Source organism: Euleptes europaea, chromosome 1 (assembly GCF_029931775.1).
Source record: "Euleptes europaea isolate rEulEur1 chromosome 1, rEulEur1.hap1, whole genome shotgun sequence".
NCBI classification, from domain to species: Eukaryota; Metazoa; Chordata; class Lepidosauria; order Squamata; family Sphaerodactylidae; genus Euleptes; species Euleptes europaea.
In genome coordinates this window covers 56,507,873-56,525,566 of record NC_079312.1, presented here as the reverse complement: position 1 = coordinate 56,525,566, position 17,694 = coordinate 56,507,873, and the positions used below count along the sequence as shown (strand labels likewise).

The 17,694-nt window shown below is 44.3% G+C and overlaps 1 protein-coding gene across 4 annotated transcripts in view; it reads left to right on the top strand.

Moving 5' to 3' along the window:
* The window catches only part of PLXNA1 (plexin A1), a 366,161-nt gene that overhangs the window by 329,200 nt on the left and 19,267 nt on the right, over positions 1-17,694 (top strand). The window contains exons 24-28 of one of the 4 annotated variants that reach the window (XM_056853406.1): positions 8,626-8,772; positions 10,384-10,543; positions 12,156-12,259; positions 14,425-14,521; positions 15,995-16,185. In XM_056853406.1, coding sequence (XP_056709384.1) covers positions 8,626-8,772; positions 10,384-10,543; positions 12,156-12,259; positions 14,425-14,521; positions 15,995-16,185 — 699 coding nt within the window. Of the gene's footprint in view, positions 1-8,625; positions 8,773-10,383; positions 10,544-12,107; positions 12,320-14,424; positions 14,522-15,994; positions 16,186-17,694 lie in introns of all 4 variants that reach the window. The other 3 variants (XM_056853393.1, XM_056853399.1, XM_056853386.1) reach the window with 3 other exon arrangements.

The following is a 17,694-nucleotide window of genomic DNA, read 5'->3' as shown; positions in this document are numbered from 1 at the left end:
TACTGTAGAACGTCTGTCACTTTGCAAAGATGTAAGCAGGAATGGTGCTTTGCTGTTGTTTAATTTAAAAGGAGTTGGGTGTTTTTTGTTTTTTTTTAAGCTCAGCACTTCAAGCCGATATATTGTTCCACTGTGCTTAAGTTGGCCTTGTGCACTGTGATGTTTAATTTGCTTAGTTCTGGCTACACCTGTTGCATCTCTGTGTGATTGGGCAGGGGCTGAGGGAGAAAGAGCAACATAGGAGATCTACTGTAGTGAGCCTCTGTAGCAGGACACTTTGCTGGAAGCAGGACTGGAAAGGGAAGGGACTTGTTTCTAGCATGTATGTATGTATATTTCGACATTCTTATAGCCCCACCCCCCTCCCCAGCAAGAGCCAGGCTCAGGGCAGCTCACATAACAATAAACGTACAATAAAACTGCAGAATCGCATTAAAACAGGAAGTTAAAAACAGCCCTTACGAATAATAAAATCACATATCTCAATGACGCATATAATTTTGACATAAGGCCACAGCAGGGCCTGCAGGCAGTTCGAACAAGATGCAGAGCCTGCAAGTAAGATGGAAACACTCAGGCAAGGTACAGTAGGGTAGGGTAGTGAGGCCAGCAATGATAAGGGAAACCGTAGCTGGTCTCAACCATAGGCCTGGTGGAACAGTTCTGTTTTACAGGCCCTGCGGAACTCCATAAGTTCCCCCATGTGCTGGTGCTGCCACAGCTCCTCTGCTATGGAGACTGACAGGGGAGGGGGCTGAAGAAAGATTCTTGAGCAGTGGAGACCTCAATGACCATGTCTGAAGCTCTGGCGAGTTTTGATGGGTTTTCACTCCATCCTGACTCTCATAAAGCAAGTTCTGTGGCCAGAAGAAAATTTCTGCTATTGCTCTGTCACAGCTTCCAAATTCTGCAGTTGTCAAGCTCTGTATCCTGAACGTAACATTCAGTTACTCTTGATGAGCAATGCACCCCAGTCCAGTATTTAGACACAAGATTCAGGCAAAGGCGCTCACATTTTGGAGAATGTATGTGTGGTCTGGAAATATGTCTCAAGCTGCGCGTGGGAGGCAGCAGGAGCCTGTCTGTAGAAAATTCTCTTTCGAAAATATCCCCGTGGCTTGGGCTCCTGAAATAGAAAATCTGCATTCCAAGCTGGAAAAAGGAAGGGTGGACTTCATGCTGCTGGAATTTGGCTCTGCTGCCAGTTGTCACCACCCAATCAAGCCTAGCGGCTCCGTCCATTCCCCATTTTGGGGACCCATGTGAGAGGTGTGTGCCTCCTTGTCTTCATTGCCAATGCCAAACTTAGTGGGATGCTTAAGAGAAGGAGCTGCATCCACTGTCTTTGCATGTCCTGCCAGCACATTTTGTGTGATCTTAAAAAGAACAGGGGCCTCCATAATCTTTCTTCATTTTCTCCAATTGTCTTGAAGGAGACAAGTGCTTGTGAAATTAGTAGTAGTAGTCAAGATACTGGGAACAGACTCTACAGCAAGTGGATAGCCAGCAGGGGAGCATATGCTTTTTTCCCTAAGTTGCAGCAAATGTGCATGCAAATGAGGCAAGTGAGTGTGCCTGCATTTTCCAAGCAGACAGCTGTTAGTGGCTGGTTTCCCCCCCTGACAAAATGAACCCTTGGAGGGGCTGAGCCCTGCCCTGTTCCCTCAATGGGAGGGATTTGGGTTTGTGTCCTAGGACTAGCTAAGAAATCAGAAGGAGATTGAGACTGGGAAGGGCAGCCATGAAGGAGCTAGAAAAGATTCTTAAGTGTAAGGATGTGTCAGTAGCAACCAAGATCAAGTTAATTCATGCCATCATGTTCCCTGTTACTATGTATGGGTATGAAAGCTGGACATTGAAGAAAGCTGATAGGAAGAAAGTAGATTCCTTTGAAATGTGGTGTTGGAGCAGAATGTTACGGATACTGTGGACCTCAACAAATCAGTGGGTTCTAGATCAAATTAAGCCTGAACTGACTAGAAGCTAAAATGACTAAATTGAGGCTATTGTACTTGGGCACGTTACGAGAAGACGAGAGTCACTGGAAAAGACAATCATGCTAGGAAAAGGTGAGGGCAGCAGGAAACGAGGAAGACCCAACAAGAGATGGATTGACTCAATAAAGGAAGCCACAGCCCTCAATTGGCAAGACCTGAGCAAGGCTGTTAAAGATAGGACGTTTGGAGGACATTGATACATAGAGTCGCCATGAGTTGGAAGCAACTTGACCCCACTTAACACACACCTTGGACCAGCATGAGCTGCTAACATCCACAAAAAAAAAAAAAAAAAAAAAAGGAAGAATCTACATCTTGCTGCTGTTCTCTCCCAGGAATTGTTTTTAGGAGCACCTCTGCCTTGCAGCTCTGAAGCTGCCCCCCCAATAGCCCCACATTTCATGCATATGCTAGATGGCCCAGTTGCCCTCATTTCTGCTTGAATGGATCCCACAGGCATGCTGTACGGCGGGGGACACAAGGGATTATTGTTAGCCCCCCCCCCTTGACAGTGCCACAGTAACATCTCGAGGCATGTGAAAAATAGACAAGAAAAGCAACCCTGCCAATCATCCGAGCCGGGAAACTGCATATCGATCCTTAAGAACGAGATCAAAGGGCTCTTCTTCTCTCCCCCTCCTTCCTGGGTGCCTGTTATGGCAAAGGTGGGGAACGAGCAGGCATCGAGGAATCACCAGGCCTTGGCAGCGAGCGGTTGCTTTTGTTGAGGCCTCGAGCACCATTCATCAGCCTTCTAATGAGCCATCCCAGGGAATGGGAGAGTGAAACAGATAAAGAGGAGCATTGAAAAATGCACAATATTAGGTGCTTGATGAGCTAAATCTCATCAATAAGACACTGTGAGCGTTAGCTAGTTTGGCTCGTGCTGCCTCAGGCGTCCTCTCCGCGTACCGCACAGGCACTCACATGCAAATGCCAACATTGACACATGCCTCTGCATCCTGCAGCTTCTCTTCATCCTTTAGAGGTTTGGGAGGGGGGTTTCCCTCGAGAACGTTTTGTCTTGCATCTTTTCCACACACATGCCCATGTCCTTTTCACAGACTGCCCTCTTTCACACAGAGTTGGGAAAGTTGTAGATAAGGACTATCCTAAAAGCTGTACCTCTCACCAACAGAGTAAACACTACCAGCATACTCACAGCTGTAAGAACCTTGAACTTGTTTCTCAGAATCAGATCACTGCCTCTAATCTTAGCCCAGTAGTTGGTAGGAGGGGATAATTAATGCACTGCTTTATCTCTTTCTTTGAATGGTGAAGGTCACAGGTTCAAGCCCTGGCAACTCCAGTTAAAAGGATCTCACTGGCAGGTCTGGGAATGGCTTTTATCTTGGCGAGCTGGTGTCAGTCAGATAAGGCAATACTGGACTGATTCTGTATGTTAGCCTCGTAAATCATACAATTTAACTGAAATTTACAATTTAACTGATATTTACAATTTAACTGATATTTAACTGATTTTGCCTCTGCAGAATGGCATCAACATTCTGTTGGAAGAAAGTTACGATGGTAACTTGTATATAATTTTTGTTGAGAAAATTCATCCTGGGCTGGGGTGGGGTCACGGTGTTTCCCCAGTGGAAGGATTTGGGTCTGTGTCTCTGGATCAATGTGAGTGGTTAGTATCCACAGCAAGAAGAAAATAACTGAAATGCCATGTCCTAGAAAACTCATAAATTTAGGGGGGTCCTTGCCATGAGTCAGAATCAACTTAAGGGCACTTAACACACACGCTTATCTTCACCCAGCCCTGCTAGAGCATCAAGTGGCGAGAATGTTTGTTTTTCATTCCTTAATTGATTGTTTTGCATCTGGCTCCTTTCTACTAGGAACTGGGCTCAAAGCTATGGGTCAGTTTCACAGAATCTCATTCCATACTCCCTATACACTCTCACAGTCATATCACTTAATCTTTTGCGCTGTGTCCTTAAAAGTCTCAAAACAGACTTGTAATTGCTTCAGGAAAAGTAAGTTCTGTATTCTATCTTCCCCCCACCATCTCCAGTTAGAGAGCAGCGGATTGTTATGATGTGCATGCACTGGTAGATATCTCCTGTTAGCTGATGAAGTGCTCTTAATTGTTGCAAATCAGTACATAATCCTTGCTGCACAGCTGTTGGGGTGTATGCACTGTTAGCAAAGAACTTAGCCTAGAGATGCCAAGTTGCCTTTGCCAGCTTTTATGACCTTGGTCACTTTCCCATAGGAATGTTATCCAATTTTGCGGGAGGGGGTGGTGGTTTGCAGAATGTGGTGGGGTGCTGTGGTTCTGGCTAGCCTTTAGTGGGATAGAGACTGAATTCTACAAAGGAATGCTGCTTGCATTTCTTATCATGCCAAATCTGGATGCAGTTTGCATTTCCTATCATGCCAGCCTATTATACCAGGCCCTGACACACATTAGTTAAGTGTGTTGTAGCCTGCGCTCCAGAAAATGAACCCTCCATCTCACCCCTCCATAGCCAACTTGGTGGAGGGGGTGAAACAGGACCCCAGTGTATTGAGGGCTCCAGGCCACAGATGATTCCACGGTAAGGGCCAAGAGGGTTGGGACAGTCTGTACTACAGGCTTCTGCAGACATGGAAATTATTCTGGTAGGCACCATTCTTGTCATTGGTGTGTACCACCAGGATCTAAAGGCCTCTTTGGAAGCATGGAGTGACCTGGTTCCAAAAGGTACCATTTCCCCCCCATACTTCCTAATAGAAGAAGTAAAACGATTCTATCCCTTTACATTGGAACACAAGCGGTGAAGAGCCAGAGCAGGTTTTCTAGAATCAGTGTGTGCTAAATTTCCAGTGAATCATAAAGCTGGCTAACAAGTTATTTGGCATAATGCTGAACTACGGAGCTCATTGTTGGCTTTGCTAGGGGCAGATGCAGTGGCCTGTTCCCATATGGGCATATTGCTGTTCGCTTGAAACTACAATCTGCTCCTTAGTTCTTCCAGCCTCTTGTTGCAAGCAGATATTGAACTTGCTCATTCTTACAGAAAGTTCTTCCAGTATTTCAGGATAGCACATTGCCCACATGCATTTGTGTGACTAAGAGATTAAAAGAAACATACATACACACACAAAAAAATAATAATAATAATTAACTACCCAGAGATTTAAGAAACACAGGACCCTACATTTGTAGTCTGTTGTGCAAAGCAGAAGACCAGCAGAACCTCTCTGGACTTGGATGTTCAACGAGTTAGAGGCAATCTTTTAAAAAAGCAATCCACTGCTCTCGTGAATACTTTTGCATGGCCCTAATGAAAAGCTGGGCACTTCACCCCCAAAACTATGCATGACTCCTGATCTGACTGCAAGTGTTGCAGAGGGTGTGCAGTAGACTAACAAGATGTGGCCAAGGAGCCATCTTCAGTTTATTCTCCCTCTGCGTCGCTTTCTCTTGGCTGAATGGTTTGCAGTTAGATTTTATAAGGAGCCAAGAACTTCCTTAGAAGATGCATTTTCTGCCTCACCTTAATGGAGAAGGGAAGTCTCCCCAAGCTGGAACAGAATTGCCACGTGTGCCTGTTAATGTGCGGTCATCATTTGACTTGTGCATTGTGAGGAGACAAGACAGTTATTAATAAACAGCATAGCACCCACATTTGTGCTCTCTCTCTCTCTCTCTCTCTCTCCCCCCCCTCCCAAGCAGACTTAATGAAGCCAAGTTTGCAAATGAAACATAATTTCAAAGACAGGCGTGTTGTCGGAAGGTCTAGAGATGATGTATGCCTGTTCCTCCTCGTTAGCAGCTGTCTCTTTAATTACCGCAGATGCTAACGAGATGCTAACAGCATATGGTGACAGAGAGAGCAAGAGCTTTTTTGCACCAAAGTAGAATTTGTCGCTGGGGTGGCCAGCAGGGAAAGTGATGGTGGAACTGAGGTCACAGGAGTTCTGTCCCTACCCTTTCCCCTTGCATCTCAATTCTAGCCAGGGCTAAAAGGCGGCGATATGCAATATAAAAAGATTTTAGAGGCCCCATGTAGCAGGACTGGGGGCCTCATCCAGAGACGATTGAAGACAAGGTCTGTCTCCACTGGCATCTGTTTTCAGAGTGATGTCCATCCCAACCATTTCTTCCAGCAGTGACAATCAAACCTCAACCTACTCATTTTGTTTTCTTCTCCCCTGCTTCAGCATGCTACCTCCAGTCCTGTTTAATGTTAGGCTTTGGTTGGGCATCCTTCTTTTGGGTGTTGCTTTGTTCTTAAGTTTTTCGTTTCATTTATATATGTATACTGGTATACCTCCCATATTTGGGATTGAGCAATTTTTTGTTGCTGTTCCAGAAAGTCTGAACATTATAAGTCTGATAGCATGTTGCACAATAATGCTGGATTGTGTGATCTGTTATTAGTACAGGGAAACGAGTAGCCAACTGTGTACTTGTGCTTTTGCATAATGGCAATATTAGGGGACACTCGAAGAAATTAACCAGGCAGTAAATGCAGAGGAACTAATGGGAAATTTTTGATTCATACATGTAATGATTGACTTGGGGACCTCATGACTATGGAGTACTGCAGAAGCTAATAGCATGAGTTGATTGTTTTGTTATTTCAAAGAGGAGGGAAGACAACTTCATTGAGGACAGTTATTGGGCTAAGTGTCAGGGGATTCAGATAAGTGTCCAGTTTGGCTTTGTACTTCATTCTGATGGAAGTTGAAAATGAAGAGCTGAGCAGAGACAGTATAATTGTCTTGCAGCCTTTTTCAGGCCCAGGTGGCCCTAAACAGTCTTGGACCAGGGTTCTTAAATGACCGTGGCGATCCCTCCCAAGAATTTTTTTTGCAGAGGTTCTTCTCTAGAAACTTTTACCAGAGCTAAATGGATAAGTACTAGAGATAGCGGTATTTTCTGCCGTGACGCCTCAGCTGTGGCACTACGGTTGCCAGGTCCCTCTTTGCCACCGGTGGGAGGTTTTTGGGGTGGAGTCTGAGGTGGGAGGGATTTGGGGAGGGGAGGGACTTCAATGCCATAGAGTCCAATTGCCAAAGTGGTCATTTTCTCCAGGTGAACTGATCTCTATCGGCTGGATAATAGCAGGAGATCTCCAGCCACAACCTGGAGGTTGGCAACCCTATGTGGCACTCCCTCCCTGCACTCAGAACTTAAAGAGTTCCCAGGGCCTGTAAAATGGAGATATTTCACAAGGCTTATATTTGAGGGCAGCTACAGTTTCCATTGGAGCTGGTATCCCTTACCCCCCCTTCCTTTTTTCTTTGTTGTTACCAAGTAGCATATGGGGGGGCTGACTGTCTTGCTGTACCCCACAGTGGTGATTATGCTTTAAGGAAGAGCGCCAGCTGTCTGTAATAATAACTGAGGATTCTATTGGGATTGTTTTTATGTGTTTTTTTTACAGATTTATTCTGTTATTTTATTGTATTTATTGTATTAGTACCTGTTGTTAGCCACCCTGAGCCTGGCCTCGTCCGGGGATTGAGGGCGGGATAAAAAGCCAAATAAATAAATAATTTAAGCTGCAATATTAAGGCCATTTTTCTGAGAGCAAGCCACACTGAGTAACATGAGCCTTCCCAGAGTAGATCTGCTTATGGTTGCTCCCACAGTCTTTCTAATTTTAGTTGTCTTAAGCCTTTTTAATTCACTCAGGCTTTGGGTTGATTTAGATGTGTTTGGGTGGGACAAGTTGTGCTTTAGAAACAGAATTGTTTTTAAATCAATTTGTTGCCGTTTTCTTGTTGGTTGAATTGTTTTTGTGTATTTTTAATGTGAAAACAACCTCTGAAATCTTTGGTTGAGAGGTGGGTTTTAAATCTTTCCGATATCCTGGGATGGGTGACCCTTAGTTCGACCCATCAGTAGGTAAGATTGAACACAAAGGACTGAACTGATTATTTGTGGAAAATCCCATAGTCCAGATCCTTACTGAAAGATAGTTAGTTGGAGGTAGATCTTGGTTGTACGCTTATCCTGTCAGGTAATTCTCTGTAGGCTCCACACCACAATGCTTTAAGTGTCGTCTTTTGCTTCTTGGGTGAGCTTAGCCTTTAAAAAGAAGTCAAGGGATCTTCATTTAACCCCCTTGAATGTATCAAGTCCACATGTGATTTTTCAGACTTTATTGCTATAACGCTAAAGTATATTGTGTTAATAATAGATGACACACATTCTGGTAGAAGGGGGGGGGGAATAGACAGCTGAAACAATTTGCTTATGACTCATACGCTGCAAATAGGGAGGGAAGGTTTCAGAGGGGGTTGGGGTAAATATCCAAAGAATTACTATTGTAGATGAAATGAGAGTCTGTACCAAAGCAAACCGAGCAAGTTCCAAAGGCAATAAAGATTGTAATCACTGGCCAAATCTTGATCTTGTGACAACAGTAGCCACTTCTGTGTATGCAGTAGAATCGTTTCCCCACCCACCCCAGCAAATGTTTTCCAAAACGGATATTGTCGTGAGCCAGAGATTCTATTTATTAAATACAGTCTCTGATGCAAGTTTGATTCTGAAGCACGAGAACACCCCACTCTCACTCTCCATTTCTTCTAGGTATCCTGATGTTCATTCAAAATTGAGTGTTGGGTGTTATGTCTGATCTCTTCTCTCATTTCTTGCTTCCTTCTCTATTTGTAGGAGTGTGCAGGTGAACCTCTGTTCATGCTTTACTGTGCCATCAAACAGCAGATGGAAAAGGGGCCCATTGATGCCATCACGGGAGAAGCTCGCTATTCCCTAAGTGAAGACAAGCTCATCCGTCAACAAATTGACTACAAAATGCTGGTTAGTGCAAGTGGGAGCCTCGACAAGGACTGGTTCTTGCCAGGACCCCCTAAGTGCAGCAGTTTAACAGGGTTGGTGTCCCATACACCAGGACTGGGTTGGGTGGAGGGAAAGGGGTAATGTAGCAAGACAGGCAAGAAAGCAGAGAACAGTTAAGACATTTGTTTTACCAACCACACCACATCAGTGATGCCCTCTGCATTCTTGGGAGAGGATTTTGAACTTGAAGCCAACTTTTCAAATGAGTATTTGTTTATTTATCATAGAATTAAAAGTTGGAAGGGGCCTACATACCATCCCGTCCAACTCCCTATGCAGTTCAAGAACTGAAAGCATCCCTGACAGATAGTCATCTAGCCACCTCTTAACAACCCCGAAGGAAGGAAAACCCACCACATCCCTGGGCAGCCAATTACTTTAGCCAGTGTGGTGTAGTGGTTAAGAGTGGTGGTTTGGAGCTGTGGAGTCTGATCTGGAGAACCAAATTTGATTCCCCACTCCTCCACATGAGCAGCAGAGGCTAATCTGGTGAACTGGATTTGTTTCCCCACTCCTGCACATGAAGCCAGCTGGGTGACCTTGGGTTAGTTACAGTTCTCTCAGCCCCACCTACCTCACAGGGTGTCTATTGTGGGGGGGGGGGAGGGAAGGTGATTCTCCCGTAAGTGGTAGAGAAAGTCGGCATATAAAAACCAACTCTTCTTCTCCTCCTCCTCTTCACTAATGCCTCACTTTTCTCCCCAGTGGGGACCCAAAGCGGCTTACTACATTCTCCCATTTTCCATTTTAACCTTGCCACAACCCTATGGGGTAGATTAGGCTGAGAGAGAGAGAGTGAATGGATCAAGGTCACTAGCAAGCTTCCATGGCAAAATGGGGATTTGAACATGGATCTCCCAGATCCTAGTCCGATATTCTAACCACTTCTCAACACTGGTCCGCCTTTTAGCCTTTATGTACCTTGTCTGTATAACCCAGTTGGAAAACCCCACGATGTCCCAGCTTTTAGGAATTACTGCACAGACCATACTAATGTTGCTTTCTTATAAATGGGTATTAGTCACTAAGATCTAAATGAAGCCTCTGAGACTTAATGTACCTTTGATTTATGGACATGGTGGTCAAGGAATGCCGCATGATTATTACGTTGTGCCCTGCCTGTGAATTTTCTACAGCATATGGCAGGCACTGTTGGAGCCATCCCGAAGCTAGACAGACCCTTGGTCTGATCTAGCCCAGGGAATTTGTATGTTTATTGTTTTGGAAAGGTAGGAGCAATAGCCTTGGGGGTCATCCTATAGGCTTGGGTGTCATCCCAGGCTAAGAAGATAAGAGCCCTGCTGGATCAGACCAGTAGACTATCTGGTCCAGCATCCTGCCTCACACAGTGGCCAACCAGGATGCTTTTGGAGTGAGAAGGTTCTGCAGTGCACCTTTGTATGCCCTAAGACTGCCCGTCGAATGGTCAGGGAGGTGAAGCAGCCTTGAAGGCTGTTGGGATGCTGCTTTTTCCCTCCTCCATCTCCTTCTGTGCCCCCTCCCGCTTTATAATCATAGTTTAATGTGCCACACCCCTTCTCACAGATATATTTACTTCCTTCTTTTGTGTAGACTCTGAACTGTGTGAATCCTGAGAATGAAAATGCTCCTGAGATCCCAGTCAAGGTCCTGAACTGCGATACCATCACACAAGTGAAAGAGAAGCTTCTGGATGCTGTGTACAAGGGGGTCCCCTACTCCCAGAGACCCAAAGCAGGAGACATGGATCTAGGTGAGCTGCAGAGGCAGAGTTGCTTTCCTGTTTGGTCAGTGGAAACTCGGGCTGAATTCACACAACCAGTTGATATTTCAAGCCTTGTGTGATCAGTGGATCACAGGCCCTTCCATTCCATTGCTAACAGCTAACAGCTGTAGCCATCAAGTGGAGACATGGTTGTGTGAATCCACTCTCACAAGCAAAATATTTGGGGCCCAAATCACTATAGAAGAGCCTTTATGGGGAGAGAGATATGCCTTGCCCTAATTATGCATGTTTTGCCCTAAGGGAGGGAAATGCATTATCCAGCACACTTCATCATGTTGTTAGTGTACTGTTGGATGGAGCCATTGGTGTTTACTGTGCTAAGCTGCCTTTGAAGCTTGTTTGGAACCCTCAGCTGGTTCAGAGTATGGCAGCAAGGTTGCTGTTTGGCACAAACTACTAGAAGCACATCAGGATTTGCATCTGGGCAGTGTTCAGAATGCTGGCTATTACCTTTAAAGCTCTCGATGGTTCAGGACTAGGGTACTTAAAGGGCTTCTTGCTCCCCTCAAAGTCTACCTAGCATTTAAGTTTTTTTGGAAACATTGCTCTATGTGCCCAAGTGACAGAAACGAGGCGGGTGGCCGCTATACGTAAGGCCTTTTCAGTGCTGACCCTAACTATGAAATACTCTCCCTGTGGCAATTTGTCTAGTGCCAGATGAAAACTGTTTAGATATAGTTTTAGGACTTTTGTTTTCCCAGGTTGTTGGTTGATTTGTTTGTGTCAGTGTGTATAAGGGTCTCCCCACCCCATTGCTGTTGATTAATTTTAGCCGTGGCTCATTTTGCCATTTTTATGATAATTGTTTTTAACTGATTTATGCCACTATTTGTTATATATTTTTAGGTTTTTTTAATTTTGATCTCTAAAAGCTGTGGTGGTGGTGATTATGGAAACTGTCTCATTAGCTATGACTTAGGAGAGCGGGTGTAATTTTTTTTTAATGAATAAATAGTATAGTTCAAGATATGCATAATACCTTCAGCAGCCAGCTCTGTGTAGAATCATGGCACTCTTAAGAGGCATCTGAGGATCAAACTACACATGACAGAGGGGGACCTGCTTACTTCAGCAGCACTAAGGCAGGATTCCTTATACCCGAAGAGATTCACCCATATATCCCAGATTGCAAACAAGGTCATTCTTCAGCCTCCCTTGGGGAGGGGGACAGTTTTAATGTATCTGTGATGGATCAAGCTCAGCATTTAATGCTTCACAGTGTAATAAAGGAGGGAACAAGATTCATTGGGATGGGGATGTTTTCTGTTGCTGTGGGATTCACCAGGCTGAGCTGAGAAACAGAACTGTGGTGTCCAAGAAGGATAAGATCCCATTTTTCCAAGGGGAGCACGGAAAAGACACATACTATATCTAAGCATACGGCCAGTCTGCTCAGCGCAGTTGCTGTTGGCCACAGAGGCTCACAAGATGGCTGAGGGTTTAAAGTGGGGTGTGGCTTTTTAAAAAATTGTTTGTGCCACGCTTCATTCACATGCTTCTCCATGCCTTTCATTCTGTGATCTGTCCGAAGTGAGCACGATCCCCAGTGACCCCATGCCCTTCTCTTCCATCGGTGCAGAGTGGCGGCAGGGCAGGATGGCTCGGATAATACTGCAGGATGAAGATGTAACCACCAAGATCGACAATGACTGGAAAAGGCTCAACACCCTTGCCCATTACCAGGTGTGGTTGCCCACTGGGTTTAGCCATAGAGATGTGGCAGAAGAAAGTTGGCATCTGAGTGTAAGGTTTACTTAGCTTGGATGCTTTATATGTACAGTGTGAGAGATGGGATTTATAGACAGTCATTATGATTTGTTTGTTTTTATTGCTGCAGAGTTGAGAGGGGATTAGATATATTTTGTATGTTTGTGATATTGCAAATCTGATAGATGCTGTTATAAATCCTGAAAAATTTGTATTTTTGTTAAATGAAAATGAAGCTTCTAGTCCTCAAGGGAAGAAGCATGCACATGTGAGGTAACCACTGAAGGCTACAAAATTTGGGAAAAGCAACACTTTCAGTAGCCAAGGGTGGGTCTTCAGTCTCCTTTTCCTGTTTCATAGCTCCTTTGGTAGACAGTTTGGGCTGGATGCGGGATATGTGGGGACCCCAAAAGAAAACGTTGTCTCAGTGATATAATTTAATATCTCTTTATAGGTGAATGTTATGCCAAGATATGTTGTGCCCTTCCATAGCAAGAGTGGGCAGTCCAAGCAATTAGATGGGTTTCTTGGTCTTTAAAGTGGAGGAACTGTCCAGCCCATTTTGTCTTGTCAAATCTGAGAACTAGGGGCTATTCTTGCCCCTTTGGGCACATGCTCAAGATTATGCAGGTTAATTATCTTACTTCACTTTAAAGACATTTCTGTGAGCCATGAACAAAGCACTTGTGGTTTCCCCCCACATTTTCAGTGGAAGATAGGTGTCGTTTTAAGCATTGTTACTTGTGAATATACAACCAGAGCACAATAATTGATCCATAATCAAAGGACATGGTCTTAGATATGCATCCAAATAAATTTGGCGGGGAACTTATGTACAAAGGGATTTAAAAAGCAACAAAAAGTAAGAAAGGTATAAAAAATAAAGCAAAAATTTAGAAAATTAGGTTGTGGAGCTAGCGTGGTGTAGTGATTAAGTGTGGAGGACTCTAATCTGGAGAACTGGATTTAATTCCCCCACTCCTCCACATGAAGCCTGCTGGGTGACGGTGGCCTAGTCACAGTTCTCTCAGAACTCTCTCAGTCCCACCTACCTCACAAGGAAGGGAAGGGGATTGTAAGCCGCTTTGAGACTCCTTAAAGGTAGAGAAAGTGGGGTATAAAAACCGACTCTTCTTTTAAAGAAATTCTTGATAAGTTAGTAATTTGAATATTCAATTTGCGATTTTTGCTCAATGGAAAAAGAGTACAAAGAATGGTTGGTTCTCAGAGAATCTCCCATTTCATCTTCCATGTTGAGTTTTTTTGTGGATCCAACCTCTGTCACAGGAGAGCGAAGAAAAATATGGGTGTGAATGTATTGGAAAAACAAGTGTGGCAATTATTCTGGACAGATGAAAAAGAAGGGGAGAGGAGTTCACTGTCAGGCTTGGCTCCAAGAGAGAGCCATTGCAGTCTGCCAAATCGGGTGTAACTGTATTGAATAGGCCTGAGGAATACGAATGGATCAGAACTTGAGACATTCATCAAATTTCTTGAATTTGTGTATTCTTTCTAAGGAAAGAGAGGTCCACCCTGTCAGACCTTTCCCCTTATGAGGAGGGGGATGCCATGCTGTTTGTTGGCTATACTTTTCATAGGCATCTGTAGATTTTAAGTTTGACTTGGACACATGAAGCTGCCTTATACCTTGGTCAGTCAGACTGGCAGTGGCTCTCCAGGGTCTTAGGTTGAGGTCTTTTGCATCACCTACGGCCAGATTATTTAATTGGAGATGCCAGGAATTGAACCAGGGACCTTCTGCATGCCATGCCCCCCCTTCTGCTTTGAGCAGATGGCAGTCAGTCCCATGTACCTTCTCATGCAAAGAAGTAGTATTCTTGAGCTTTTGAAAACCCTGTACTGTATGCGAGTTCTGGAAGAAGCTTCTGTATGAAAATGGGATGGGGAGTATGAGTTATTGAAGGAGATGAGAAAGTTGCAAATAGGCCTTTGTAATAAACCAGTTTTACCCAGAGAAGTCTAATGAGGTCAGATCATTCACTGGTAGTAATGCTCTGCAGCTTTGTAATTTTAGTACAGGGACTGTAGAGAGATTGAATAAGTGTGTGTGTGGGACGAGGGGCAAGGGTTGCAGATCTCAAAAGTGATTTCAGCTTTGTTCTTGACGATGTTCCTTGTAGGTGACAGATGGCTCCTGTGTAGCACTGGTGCCCAAGCAGAATTCAGCCTACAATATTTCCAACTCCTCCACCTTTACCAAGTCACTCAGTAGATATGGTGAGTAAGGAAGAACACATCACATTGCCTGCTTTCCGACTTGAATTCAGGGACAGTGGAGTACAGGAACCCAACAAAGGCAGACCAGAAGAAGGGCAGTGTTATTAAAGGCCCACATGGCTTTTTCATTTAAGCCCCTTCTGGTGTCTCATGTCTCAGCCCAGCTAAGCTTTCTTGGCTACCATTTTAGGTATCATGTTGCTGGTTAAAAGTCTCATGCTGCTAGCTACCTGCTAGCTTTTGTTCTGGTTAATTACACTTACAAAACGTGTGCTTTAGCATTAAGTTCTCCTCATTTGAGTCATTGGCAAATAAGGTAATCTTGCAAAACAAGATGATTGAAATAAAGCGCACTATATATATTATAGGAAATCAGCCATAAGCCCCTTAAGATGAGCGATGAGTGTTTTAAAAGCTACAACATTTCAAAATAGATATGGGACTGTGAAACATTTTAGAATATTTTGGAACAATATGTAGTCTGAACTAATGCAAATTAGAAGAAATGTTATCTTGTAACCCTGGCTTTCCTTTCAGTGTGGCTCGGGGAGGGTAGTTTCACAGGTAGTAGGGATGTCTGGCTGGAAAAGGGATTTAAATATAGACTTTGTTTGAAGAAGGAGTTCCCTCCCCGTGCCCTTTTAAAAGAGAAACATAGCCAGTAAAAAACAAGAGAAAGATTGGTGTGCATCATTGAAAGTTACAAATATGACAAGCATACCAGGCTGATGCCTTGCAGGAGTGCCCAGTGAAGACCATGGCATTGCCCATATTGCCCTGTGGTCGTATTAATCCCCCAAATTAAAAGTAGCAGGTGTTGTTTGTAATGAGAGAATACACAACAGTTTGAATTGGATTGAATTGTACCAATGGCATGGGCAGCTGGGCAAGCCTTAGATTATAACTAGTTTATTTATTTTATTTTATTAGATTTATATCACGCCCTTTCCTGACTACAGTCAGCCACAGGGCGGCTAACAGTAAGGACAAACAGTCAATTTAAAAACACATACCGTAAAAATCATAATAATTTTAAAATTCCAACTGGCGCCCTAATAAGAAATACAAGGATGGGGATAGCCAATCAGGAAGGGGGGGGGAGAGAAAGGGAAGGGAAAGCAGAAAACAAAAGCCAACAAGCTGAAGAAATGGAAGGAAAGGAAAAGTAGGGGTAGGGATGTAACCATCACTGCCTCAACTGTAGGCCAGGTGGAACATCTCAGTCTTGCAGGCCCTGCGGAATTGAGTCAGGTCCCCTTCCATCTACTGGCAGCAAAAAGGTCCAGTGAAAACCATTCAGTTTATGAACTTTTTGTTGGCAGATTCTAGAGTGCAGCTCAACACATGACATATACTCAACCATGGTAAGGCAGGCATTGTCCTAGGCAAAGTGAGGTAGCAGGAGGGCCGGTTAAGGTCAGAGTCAGGCAAAGGAGGGAGAGGTGGTTCCCATTGCATGTGGTTTCCTCACAGAGAGTATGCTCCGGACAGCCAGCAGCCCTGACAGCCTCCGTTCCCGGACCCCCATGATCACCCCTGACCTGGAGAGCGGCACCAAGCTGTGGCATCTGGTGAAAAATCATGATCACATGGATCAACGAGAAGGTGATCGGGGCAGCAAGATGGTCTCGGAAATCTACTTGACCCGACTGCTAGCCACCAAGGTAAATCAGAAAGAAGGGCAGGCTTCCTATGTGCATTCCAGGTTTGGGGCAGAAGTACAGATTCTGGCCTGATCACTGTCTCTATTATACATCTTCAGGGAATATATTATTCCTTGTTATGAACATGTTCTGACCTTCCTTCGGATTAATGCCAGTACAGTAGTTTGTAGTTTGCACAGCAACCATTTCATTTCCCTGGATTCCAGTTGCCACCAGTTGCAGAACCCATTAGAATCTGTGCTGCTTTAGAGAATCTGATCCCTGTGGTTTTGTAATCAACATCAGCCACTCATGGTATTGTCTGCCTTGAGGAAAATTATTATTTTCTGTCTTTCTCTCCCCCCACCCCACTCTCTCTCTATGCATAAAATAATTAAAAGTTGGGATTTCGGTGATATCAAATTGAAGTTATTTGTAAACAACGTGAACAGCTTCTCTTGTGGGGTGTCCCTATTAAGAAGTTACAGAAACTAGTCGTTTTTATAGTTGTGGTAAATAGCAAAACTCCCATGTTCCCTGTGTTAAAAGCAAAAAGCAATACTCAATCCCATGCTTAGAAAAAAATCCCTGAGTGTTTGGAAAATTCTATTGCGGCAGATTCCGAGCATTTGTCGTTTGTGTAAAGCTAAGCCGGAGCTCTTCTTGATTTTACTGAGCTAGAAGTGAGAATTTCCCCTCTCCCTTCCCCAGCCCCCATCATGAAGCAGAATATGCAGCAGGTGAAGTTTTGCTTGTCTCCATGCTGGAGAAGACTCTTCAGCGAAAGTGTCTCTTGCTTCTTGTGCAACTGTTAAAGGTGCAGAGAAAACAGATTAGGAACTTCAGCTGTAACTCTCAGAGCTCTCTCAGCCCCACCTACCTCACAGGGTGTCTGTTGTGGGGAGGGGGAGGGAAGGTGATTGTAAGCCGGTTTGATTCCTCCTTAAGTGGTAGAGAAAGTCAGCGTATAAAAGCCAACTCTTCTCCTTCTTCTAAATAATACAAACAATTGTTGCTTGAAAAGATCTATACTTCTTCCCACAATTCCCCTTCAATACACTCTTGCCCTCCCCTCACATGGACACATGCAAACAGGCATCTCTGGCCAGTGTGACAGGCCCCTTCTTTGAAGACAAAAGGGACCCAAACATCTTGTTTTTTGTGATATAAACCTTTCCGTCAGTTACAAGATGTTATTCGGGTAGCAAGTGTAAAGGCTTTAGGTTGCTGCTGAGAGATAAGTTTTATACAGTGAAGAGTACAGAGTACAGAGATCACGGAGGCAAGAAGTTTAATAAAACAACAAAGAAGAATTATTTATGTGCAGATTGTGTGGTGAATTCTCTTTAAAGCTTGTAGTTACCAGGTCGGCTCATCCCCAGAGACAGGCCTCACAACTCTCTCCTGTTCCACTCCCCTAACATGTCTGAGAGGGGGAAAAGAGAAAGCGCTCCCCGCCCTTGTTCCAGCAGCAGCAGCAGCAACTCTGAGGGCAACAACACCAGTGCTGGAGCCTCAGGAAGAATTTCA